This window comes from Diabrotica undecimpunctata, chromosome 8, assembly GCF_040954645.1.
Source record: "Diabrotica undecimpunctata isolate CICGRU chromosome 8, icDiaUnde3, whole genome shotgun sequence".
In the NCBI taxonomy this organism is placed as follows: Eukaryota; Metazoa; Arthropoda; class Insecta; order Coleoptera; family Chrysomelidae; genus Diabrotica; species Diabrotica undecimpunctata.
The window spans coordinates 69,152,789-69,165,749 of NC_092810.1; the positions used below are offsets into that span (position 1 = coordinate 69,152,789).

Consider the following 12,961-nt stretch of genomic DNA (forward strand, 5'->3'; position numbering starts at 1 on the left):
AATTTTACATGCCGTGTATTACTTTTTGACGATATTTCGAATCAGATTTGTATAGTAATAATTTAAGGTATTAAAGAGCCTGTTTGTGGAAAATAAATAAGTTTGTGATATCGTTCGTAACTCATATATAGATAATAAAAAAATAAACAGTTAAAATAGGTGTAAAAAATTTCAACTTCATACATGGCGCCATTGTTCAGGTGATGATGGGTTTATCACAGATATCAAAGGTTATGCTTTTATTTATTTTTTAAATCTATTCTATTTTCTTTCTAGAGTTCCGTCTTCTTTGAACGACCTGTGGTCTTTTTTCAATTGGGCACTTGTCTAAGGCTATGACAAATACTCTGTCCTCTGCTATTCTACATTAATATGACTGATTCATTTTCTCTTTCTTGCAGCTATTTTATTGTTTATCCTGTCAATCCTGTGTATCTTTTTCTTCTTCTTCTTCTTCTTTTTATATAGATATTACTCTGTCTGTTTTTCAATGTGTCTCCAGTAAGTTGCCGTTCCATGGTTTTCGTGGTCTTCTTGCTGATCGTCTTCCTATTGGGTAACCGTCTCTTGCCATGTCTACTACTCCATTTGCTGTCATTCGGCTTATATGATCGTTCCATTCTACTCTTCTATTTCTTAACCAGTTCTTAATGTTCTTCACCTTGTATCTACATCGTATATCTGTACTTCTAGCTCTGTCCCATAGTGTCTTACCATCAATTTTTCTAAGTGTTTTTATCTCTGTTGTTTCTAACATCCTTTTTGTCCTCTCTGTGTCAGGTCTTGTTGCTGCTGCGTATGTCATTATTGGTCTGATAACTGTTTTGTAAATTCTGCCTTTGGTTTCTTTCCCGATATTTTTATTTCTTCATATTGTTTCATTTAAGCAGCCTGCGGCTCTGTTTGCTCTATTCAGTGGATCTTCCACTTAAGTTTCGAGATTTCCGTAGCTAGATAATGTGATACCTAGATATTTAAACTCCATCACTTGTTCTATTATCTGACCGTAAGTAAGTAAGAGCATTCTACTGTTAGTAATTTCAGTGTAAATTATGACGAAACCAGAAATAACCCATAATATTATCCCACACCTCAAAGGTCTGCCTCGCGGTATCTGGGAGACGCAATAATTCGCTTTTGATAGATAAAAACAAAAACCCACTAAGACGAACACAACATAAATCAAAAAAATCCGTCAACCTGTCAATAGGGACATACAATATTAGATCAATGTCTACGGATGAAAAAGTACATGAATTGGAAGAAGAATTAACAAACATAAAATGAGATATCATAGGCCTATCAGAAACTCGACGAAAAGAAGAAACCCGAATACAGCCTATGTCATACTTAAAATAAGAAGAACATCAATTAAAATTATCCAGGTATATGCCCCCATGACAGCTTATGATGACGAAGATATCGAACTATTTTATGAAGATATATCAAAGGCTATGGAAGAACATAAAAATCGTCTTTTACTACTAATTCGAGATTTCAATGCCAAACTGGGTAGAAAACTAAACAAGGAAGAAACTAAAACAGGAGATTTCGGGTATGGTCAGAGAAATGATAGAGGTGCTACTTTGATGAACTACCTAGAAGAAAAGCATCTATACGCAATGAACTCCTTTTACAAAAAGAAGCCCCAACGAAAGTGGACATGGATCAGCCCTAATGGATCCACAAAAAATGAGATCGACTACATACTGTCCACGGAACGATATATCATTAAAGTTGTAACAGTTCTTAACAGATTCACAACAGGTAGCGATCACTGGATGGTCAGAGCAAAAATTAGTGTTGACGGTAACTACGAAATGAAAAGAAAAATAATTAAAACCTGGGATCTAGTAGATAGAAACAAACTAGGGCAATATAAAGAGATATACAAAGACCTATTAAAAGAACAACTTACTTAAAAATTAGACAGTGATGACAAAGATATAGATGAAATAGACAACATACTTACAGCAACGATGATTACATCAGGAAAAGAAATAGCAAAAAAGGATCTAAAAAAGAACAACTATATATCAACAGAAACAAAGAAGCTTATAGATAACAGAAGGAAGCTATAGAATATGTAGAAATCAATAAAACAATAAGCAGAATGATAAGAGAAAATAAGAGAAAAGAACAAGAAATAAAAATAGAAAAAGTAATACAAAACAACAAAAATATAATATGCTTAAGACCGAAATTAGGTAAGTGTGAAATAAACAAAATAAAAGATGAAAACGGACTAGAAACAAACATTAAAGATGACATTATAAATATTATCCACTATTTCTACTCAGAACTATATAAAACAAAAAAGGAACCACCAGAAACAATTAAAAACCAACTTAAAGCTAAAGTAAAAAATGTCAACTCAGAGCTACAGCCAGAAATAAGCAAATCAGAAATAAAGAAGGCATTGAAAGAAATGAAAAACAACAAATCGCCTGGAAAAGATGGAATAACTGCAGATATGCTGAAATATGGTGGAAAAGTGGTAATTAACACTCTACATTCCCTTTTTAACAAGATATTAAAAGAAAAAAGAATCCCAAACAACTGGAAGGAATCCGTAACCATTATCCTACACAAGAAAGGGGATAAAGCAGATATAAAAAACTACCGTCCCATAACACTCCTCAATGTAATGTATAAACTCCCAACAAAAATTTTAACCAATAGATTGACGACAAAATTCGATGGAAACCCAACAAGCTGGTTTTAGAAAGGGATTCAGCAAAAGTGACCATTTACTAAGTATGAAAATACTTATAGAACGAGCAAATGAATACCATATTCCTCTATATATAGCGTTCATACATTTCGAAAAGGCTTTCGACAGTGTCGAACATTGGGTAGTGAAAAGTTCTTTGATTAACAGCAGAATTTACCACAGATATACGGAACTAATAGCCAATATATATATAAGGAAGCCAAAACAACAATTAAAGTATATGAATAAACAAAATCAATACAAATAAATAGAGGCGTGAGACAGGGTGACACAATATCACCGAAACTTTTCAATCAGGCTGTGGAAGATATTTTTAAAAGATTAGAATGGGAAGAAAAAGGTATAAAAATTTGTGGACAACACTTGAACCATCTAATATACGCTGATGACATCGCATTGATAACAGATAAATGAGAAGAATTATTTGAAATGATGAAAGAACTGGACGTAGAAGCTGGAAAGATAGGCCTTATTATGAATTACAGCAAGACCAAAATTATAACAAATACAGATGAAAACATCACAATGAGGTTCGGACAAGATGAAGTAGAACAAGTTCAGGATTATATATATCTGGGTCAAACTATAAAACGTAACAAAGAAAACCAAACAGCAGAGATAAAAAGACGAGTTAGACTGGCATGGGCGGCATTTGGCAAACTAAGCTACATTCTTAAAAACAAAATATATCCACAGCATCTTAAGACTAAAGTATACAATCAATGCGTACTCCCTGTTCTAAATTATGGTTCTCGAATGTGGACATTTACAAAAGCAAACATGGACATAACCATAAAAACCCAAAGAGCAATGGAAAGACAAATGTTGCACATAAGACTAATGGATAAAAAGAGAAACAAGTGGATAAGAGAGAAAACAAAAGTGAGGGATGTTAGACAAGAAGTTGCAAAATTGAAATGGAGATTTGTCGGGCACAATATAAGACAAAAAGAAGACCAATGGAACAAAATTCTTATAAGTTGGAGACCGTGGGAATATAAACGAAGCAGAGGAAGGTCCCAAATGAGATGGGCAGATAATATCAAGAAGCACGTGGGCTCTAGGTGGATAACCATACCGACAGACAGAGAAGAATGGAAAAGGATTGGGAAGGCCTATGTCCAAAGATGGACCGAAAAAGGCTAATTAGATAGAGACAGATTCTCCCCGCGTGATCTTAGTATTTCCGTTGATTGAATAGTATAGGGTATCCAATATTTTAATTAATGGTATGTCAGAGTTTTATAAATTTTATATATATTTGCAAAATGAAGAAGAAAGTTAAGCACAGGCAGTTAAACAGCTGATCTGTCAATTTAGAAGTAAGAGCAAGTACCAACTTGCTGAAAAGCATACCATACACAAAAGGGATAATAAAATGTACTACACAAACTATAGCGATATAAGCTATATATAAGCTATATATCTATTAATTATTAGGATATACAATATTTTTTCTAATACACCTGGAACGATTGAGTGAATAATCAATTATTGACTATTAGGCAGTTAATTAGAAATGTTGGGAATACAAAAAAAACATTAAACTAGTTATTTATAGATTTTAAACAAACACTGATATAATCATAAGAATAAAACTATGAAATACCATGGCAGAACTAGGCTTACCTAATAAACTAATTAATAAAGTATCTTACTGTCGACTGATTTTCAAATGTAGTGCAAAGAGCTTTAAAAAATGTGAACGAATTATTAACAGCTGTTTTGAAAACTAAATATTATGAGACGAATTGGGGATATTATATTACACAAACTAAACCGCTTGCCTACAAAAAATATTAGGAAAATATGATACGACGCGAAAGACTAATGACTTTACAGCTAATTGCCACATAAGTATCAATGTAACTATAGCTCGCAAAATGGGTTCAATTACATTGCAATTTTTAAATTTTTCGTGATAAAATGAAGTGATTGATTGTTGTTTTGAAAAGGTAAGTTGTTTTTTATTTTTGTATTCCTATCATCTGATATTGTAATATCAACAACATTTTTCATAATATATTCTGAAATGCGCTTTCTCTTACTGATAACGAACAAAAGTTTTATTAACTTCTCGTTAATATAATTATGTAGGAATTAAGAATTTTATCTTGTTCTTACTATAGTGCTAAAGCACAAATGTAGTCATAGTCTACCGTATTTTTTTCATAGTGGTCATAGTTTTTAATTGTAGTATAGCTTATGTGTTTATAATCACTAGTGCAGAGAAAATATTAAAAATTTTTACCCTGTGCTTTATGTTTATTATCCTTTATTGTATTGGAACATCTAGAAGTATAGCAATACATTTTAATTGTTGAACAAAAGAGAAAATAAAAACACTTTTTGTGGTGTGCCACTTAACCATACACAAAATTGTACACCAATAGTCAAATGGTAGTAAAAGTTTCCGATATAGGCCGCCAGACGGTAGAGGCACCGCCGCGCTCTATGTCTATACTATGAGATGTTTTTCATACAGTTTTCGGATCAGATTTTTTCAAAACATCAAATTACATTTTCTTTTTGCCTTTCTTTATTTAGGCTAACCGCTACTGTTTTTTTCTTCAGCGTTTCTTCTTAATCTACATTAATGTTATTATATTTACAATTCTTTCTGGAACGAGCTATAATTTTTCTCAAATAACCATTTTGTGTGGTTTAGTCGCCTTAAGGTTTAGCATGCTTTGTCAGATGCTCTTTAAAGTCCCTTTTAATATTAATATCGTTTGAGAAATTTTTCCCAGATACTTATATTTCGTTTTGATTTTCAATCTTCTTTTAATGTTAGTTTAAATGGTCCAGTAGTGTGTTCGTACAGTTCAGTTATAAGCAAAATTAGGTGTTGTTGTACACCTAATTCTTTTAGTATCAGTCATAAGTGTATCCATTTGACTCTGTCGAACGCTTTACGATAATCTATAAAACAAATCCATAGTGGGATATTGAATTCCCTAGACTTTTATACTTTTTTTTGGACTATTATAATAATAGCTTTAAAATTAAATGTTTAGTGAAAATCTTTACGCGACTTTAATGCATTAAATATTTTAATTAAAAATCGACATATCTATTGAAATTAGGCAGTAAAAAAGTATGTTATTAAAGATTGATTTATAAATTATTGTAGTTTAAATTCAACTACGCTATAAAACAAACATTGCATGTCATAAACTGCAGTAATCCAAAAATTACAAAGATCTCCCTGTTGTTTGAGTTTTCTTTAATTATATTAATAGGGTAACAAGCATTATAATCCTGTTCTACTTTCATAAACTGTTACACGATTACTCTATTCGATGTACGTACATTTATGAACTAAATGTTTTAGTGACAATGCCTTTAAATAAAAAATACTAATTAATAAAAATGGAAACTTAACTTTTCCACGTTTATAATAGACACTTTCTTATGTTTAAAAATATATAAAACAAGTAATATAAATTACCGCCTTGTTTATTAAAACTAAAAAGTAAAATAAAGTTATGTGTCGGTTAACAATTTATATTTAACTACATTAGCCAAATAGTCCTGAAATTCCTCCATGACTAAATTGATGGATATTTAAATAAATTTCAAGTTCCAAAATGTACCAGCTGTAAAATTTGAAAATCTACTACTAATACAATTATTGGCAACATCTCAGGAGATTAGAAGTGTACGCAAAATGGTAAATACGGATCCCACAAATGATTTATCCTGTTGTGGAGTCCACTTAATCCTACATGTTGGTCGGAGTCTAAATAAAGCGCTACTTAGATAATACTATACACGGTGTATATTCTACTGGAGTTAGTATGATACCGTTTTAGAACGGAGCTCAGATTAACCGCTAGATGTATATATATAAATATATTATATATATATATATATATATTATATATATATATATATATATATATATATATATATATCATATATATATATATATATATATATATATATATATATATATATATATATATATGCTTTTCGGTGGTTTGACGGGTTTGACTCCGCGTTGAATAATTATGGTTTTGACAACGTTTCGGCAATGTAGCACCTGCCATTGTCAAGTCAGGTAGTCACGCTTCTTGCTAGGGCTTGAAATAAACTGACACTCAAGCAAGCAAGCAATTTAATAAAACCCAGCCTGAGAGACATGTTCACCCCTAAGAATTACGTTCGGGTGTAACAATTCATTAGAGCGAGGTGTATTAACTCGCGTAAAAACAGGAGTTACTCCAACGCGCTCCAATGCTCCAGACCATCCCTTTCTCCCCTATAGCACTCTGATGCGTGATAGGTTCACAACTATCAGCCAAATGCTTTTCATGTGGGAGTCCTGGGTAATAGAACCCCAACATGGTTTCCTAACCGAATTCAAAACTCAGGATAGCGCATTGTCGCTATAATCCTGTTATCTTACTGTGGCTTATCCACGAACTAAAATTGCTTACTTGGGCCTCAAGTCTCCGCTCTGAGCTAGGCTCAGTTCGGCGACTTGATGATCAAGGGGTTGGGTCCAGGATTTTGGGGTTTTTGGGGTTTTTTGTTAGTTTTTTTTGTTGGCTTGTGCCGGTTTTTGTTAGTATTTTTTAATTTTTTTGGTGGCCGAGGCCGTTTTTTGTTTGTTTTTTAATTTTTTTTTTAGGTAGCCCTGAAACAAAAAGTCATAATTAGTACAATTAGTATATAGTATTAGTATTAGTATATATATATATATATATATATATATATATATATATATATATATATATATATATATATATCATAACATTGAATATATATACAAATATGTGACAATATAACAATAAGAGTTTGTCCACTTAAGGCAACTGGGCCCACGTTGTATTTTGCGATTGTCCACGAGACAGAGCTACGAACTACTTCATTGTGCATTGTTGTTTTTTGAAGTGTTTTCTCTCTGGTGTTTTGTTTTCTCTCTGGTGTGAAACTGACTCTCACGGTCGAGGCGGTTACTTATATAGTCGATCATAGCGCGTTTCTCTCGAACAGTTCTTGGCAACGCTTCTTGTGATTACTCCTGTGCGAGTAAAGGTAGGAGGGGTCGTACTCGTCGGTCTTGTTGCCTGATTTATTTTTGTCTTTTTCACCAATACCGTTTTCCATATTTTGAGCATAATCTCTTTGGTTTAGACTTGAGATTTTTTTATTTCTATTGATTCTCTGATCTTACGTTTTCTTTTCGTATTTGAGACATGTTGTGCAAGGAACGACGTTTTTCCTCTCCTTTCGATGGCATTTCGATATTCTTTTGGTCTAATATGGATTATTCGATTGGTCTATCCGATGTACGATTTGTCACTGTTCCCACATGGAATCCCGTATACTTCTTAGTTTTTAACGATATTTTTGTTTTTGGGGATGGTTAAATAGTTAAGATTTTTCTGTCGATATTAAATATCGCTTCTATTTTGAGTTTTCTTAGTACTCTCCCTATTTTCTCTGTTGTACCTTTTACGTAATTATGGTAGAATGGTTTTTGCAATCGGTTTTTTGTCATATGTTGGGTCATTAATTCTTCCTCGAGCATTCTGAGCTTTTTCCATGATATATAATGAGAAGTCGTGTTTTCTTATCTCTATTTTCACAATATGCATTTCTTCACTTTGATGTTCTTCGTCTGTCAGTCTTTCGGATCTTTTAATCAGGGTTTTAATGACAGAATGTAATTGTGTAGGATGGTGATGTGAATCTGAATAGGATAAGACTTTGAAGAAATTTTTTTTATTACCCGCAATTTGATAGTATGAATTTATATTCTTAGTAGAAAATGGTGGTAGTCAGGATGATACACGTTCAGATGACGACGATGAGGATGATTCCAACGATACAACCTGTACTAACATTCACAATCAGTATAGGCCAAGAAAAGCATCTATGTCATCAATTAGTAATAAACAAAACCATTATGGAAGCTTTTATTTAAGAATGGGTGCTGTAGGTAAATCCTTCACAATACTAAAAATCAGTTTTTTCTGCATATTTAATATTTTTAGCCTTCGGCATAGGAAGTATGATATATTCAGGATTGGAATTCGGCCAGTATTTTGAACTTGAAAGAGATACGAAGTGTCACAATGTTTTATTGGCCCTCACTCCAGCGACGAGAATGGCTTTTATATTCATCCAAATGTATTTTATATTTCTTAATAATGAGGTAGGTACTGATATTTTTATATGATGAATATTTTTTATTCTTATTTATTCGCAGTTAATATATATTTTTGATGATCTAAAAGTACCAAAATTAAGTTGTATTGGTCACTGGTGGGTAAAGGAAGCATATCTACTTCAGAAATAGTTTTCTTGTGTCATGTTTAAGTTAAATATTGTATTTATATGGGATTAAATAATAGTTGATCGTAATGAAAATTACATTTTACATTTGGTTTTAACATTTTGATTTCCAATTCGGAAATCTTTTTCACAAAAATTTTATGAATTAAGAAATTATGTTAATCAGTAAAGTTAATTAATTCGCGCTTTTTTGCAGCCAATTTAACAGTTGACTTGTTTGGCCTCAATCTTGTAGACAAATAGCCATGTTTTATGTTGAAATTCTGAGGGTGATGTATCCGCGAATTGATATGACCTTATATTAAACCATCATCAGTCTCGTTCCAACCTTTGCTGGAGACGGTCGCATAAATTTGTTTTTCTAGTACAAAAATATCTATTATTATAGTAACCAGTTCTTATTGGAAACTATATCGTTAATTACTAATATTAATTATCAGTGTTGTAAAAACGCAAACAAAATAAAACAAGTGCTATTTCCAAACGCCAAATACCGGCAAATAAAAGTCATAGGCGTATCATAAATAATTGTTCGTGATGTATAAAATATTTAATCGTGATACAGGATGGACATAGACAATCCGTTCTTAAATTCAAACAAAGTGAGCAGATCTCCGCCGAGAAGTTCAACTTCAGAAAAACACATTGCTAATCTGCAAATAACTACCATACAACAACCATCGAGCAACAGAACCTTGTCTAGCGAACAACAAAGGAATGAAAATTGCTCAACCAATATAGTACTCCAAGAGACAGAGTCAACTGAGAATCAACATGAACAACCAGGTAACTCTTTGCTTTCTAATCATGCTTCTTCTTCTTCTTATCTACCGTCACAAATATACATCGCTAATCCACAAGATAGCCAAGAAAACAGAGATCAAGAATGGAAAACTGTTCAAGCCCACAAACGAGCAAGAAATGACAGCCCTGGAGGTGATAAACAACTAAAACAAACAATAATGAGCGATTACTGGCTCAAAGCACCCACACCAACGTCTAATAGATTTGCTAGCTTAGATGAAGTACCTGATGAGACCAACCAAACCAGAACTGATGCAGTTAAAGAAAGTATTCAACCCCCACCCATATTCGTTTCAGATGTAGGTGATATACAACCTCTTCGACAATTGTTAGAAACAATATCCCCTCTGGGATATTCCATCAAATGTCTCTATAACAACCAAGTAAAGATCCAGCCCTCAACTTCTGAATATTACCGAAACATAACCAAAGCACTCAATGAGAAAAATACACATTATTACACCTACCAAACAAAGGAAGAAAGAACATTCCGAATTGTGCTTCGTAATATGCATCAGACAGCAGATAAAGACGCTTTAGTACATGAGCTAGGATTAATGGGACACGAAGTAACCAACATAGCTAATATATATAAGAATGGATCCAAAATAGCGCTTCCGCTCTTTTATATAGAATTAAAAACTAAGCCAAATAATAAAGACATATATGATGTGAGAGCACTCCAGAACATGATTGTGTCCTTCGAACCACCATATCCCAAACGTCAGGTTCCCCAATGTACCAAATGTCAACGCTACGATCACACACAAAAATTCTGCCATATGCCTCCAAGATGCGTAAAGTGTGCAAGTAATCATCTTACTTTACACTGTCCACGAAAAGAACGCAGCAATAACGTAAAATGTGTACTTTGTATGGGAAACCATCCGGCCAACTATAAGGGCTGCAGCGTATACAAACAAATACAAAAAGAAAAATTCCCCCAACTCAAAAAGAATCAAGAGACCCACAGAACAGACACCCATGAAACCAATAGTCAAAGAGTAACCCCTGGTGTTTCTTACGCTCAAAAAACTTCAGAAAATAGTCAAGCGGATGAAATCACAAATCAACAAACTAATGTCGGCTCAAACCATTCAACGAAAATCGCCAACCTTGAAAACCTGATGACAAAACTAGTAGAGAGAATGGACACTATGCTTAATCTTCTTATGTCTATGATTTCCAAAATGCACTAATGCAACACAGACTTAAAATAGCCGCCTGGAACTCAAATGGCCTAACGAACCACATCCAAGAAATAAAAATTTTCCTCGACGAGAAGAAAATTGATATTATGCTTGTATCAGAAGCTCATCTAACAGACAAAAACTATATCAAAATTCCAAAATACATTGTCCACTACACAAAACATCCAAATGACAAGGCACACGGTGGCACAGCTATTATTATCAAATCTAATATAAAACACCATGAGTTAAATAAGCTCAGCGAAAAGTACCTGCAATCAACTAGCATTGTCATCGAAGACTGGCTAGGCAACCTTACCTTATCTGCGGTCTACTGTCCTCCTGGTCAACCAATCAACGAAAACAACTTTAGCACCTATTTCAGTTCTCTTGGACACAAATTCATAGCAGGAGGAGACTTTAACTGTAAACATCATCACTGGGGCTCTAGGGTAATTACAACAAGGGGTAGACAACTGCTGAAGTCAATAACAGGAAACAACCTACAACACATATCTACAGGAGAACCAACTTATTGGCCTACAGATCCAAATAAAACACCAGATCTCTTAGACTTCTGTGTGATTAAAGGTATCTCTCTTAACTATTTAGCAATAGAATCATGCTGGGACCTCTCTTCAGATCATTCTCCCATTCTAATTGACCTAGACTCCAAAATCATACTCAGAAATAATAATAATCAAACAAATTGGAAAATATTCCGAAGCGCACTAGCAGAACAAATACCAACGAACTTGCCACTTAAAACAGAATTACAAATTGAAAATGCGGTACAACAACTTACTACCTCCATACAAAAGGCAGGTTGGATTTCTACTCCTGAACAAACAACATGGAAGGAAAGCATAAACTGTTCGCAAAGTGCAAAAAACCTGATCGATGAGAAAAGAAAACTTAGGAAAAAGTGGCAAAACACACACGCTCCTATTGACAAACAAAATTTAAACAGAATTACCAGAAGACTTAAAAATCTATTAAAAGAAGAGAAAAACAGGGGGATCCAAACTTACTTAGAAAATTTGACTCCGTCCAAAGACACCAATTATTCTCTATGGAAGGCGACGAGAAAGGTAAAAGGTCCACAAGACGCCATACCTCCTCTAAAAAATGTCAAAGGGTCAAATGGGCAAGAACAGACACAGAAAAATCTGAGACATTCGCTGAACATCTTTCTACAGTATTTAGTCCATTTAACAGAGTAGTGCCATTAGAACAAGAAGAACCATTTAATTCTTTTCTTGAGGCTCCATATCAAATGGATCTACCAATCACCAAGTTTAATATTAAAGAAGTAAAACAGATAATAAAGAATGAGATACAACCCAATAAGGCTCCGGGATTCGACCTCATAACGGGTAAGATCCTCCAGGAACTAACCAATGACTGTTACAGAATAATCACTATGATCTTCAATGCTATGCTTAGTCTGCATTACTTCCCTCTGCAATGGAAAGTGGCACAGATTATACTCATTCAAAAACCTGGTAAAGATCCAAAAGATGTCAACTCGTACCGACCGATTAGTCTACTCCCAGTCATCTCTAAGGTCTTCGAAAAACTTCTACTACGAAAAATCAAACCAATATTGGACGAAAAGTGTCTCATACCTGACCATCAATTCGGTTTTCGTAACCAACATGGTACAATAGAACAAGTTCACAGACTATACACAACAATAAGAAGTAGTCTCGAGAACAAGCAATATTGTACTGCAGCCTTTTTAGACGCCTCTCAAGCTTTTGACAAGGTGTGGCATACAGGACTTCTGTACAAATTAAAGAAAAATTTACCTTAACCTTACTTTAAACTGCTTCAATCATACCTTACAGAAAGGAGATATCTGGTAAAATATAGTGAAGCCTATACAAAACTCTGCCCCATCCTATCTGGTGTACCTCAGGGTAGT

The 12,961-nt window shown here is 33.6% G+C and overlaps 1 protein-coding gene across 1 annotated transcript in view; it reads left to right on the forward strand.

Annotated features, from left to right (window-relative positions):
• Positions 1 to 12,961, forward strand: part of LOC140447665 (proton channel OtopLc-like) — a 58,404-nt gene that overhangs the window by 26,347 nt on the left and 19,096 nt on the right. Inside the window, exons 4-5 of the mRNA XM_072540457.1 lie at positions 8,508 to 8,684; positions 8,740 to 8,900. Coding sequence (XP_072396558.1) covers positions 8,508 to 8,684; positions 8,740 to 8,900 — 338 coding nt within the window. The remainder of the gene's footprint in view (positions 1 to 8,507; positions 8,685 to 8,739; positions 8,901 to 12,961) is intronic.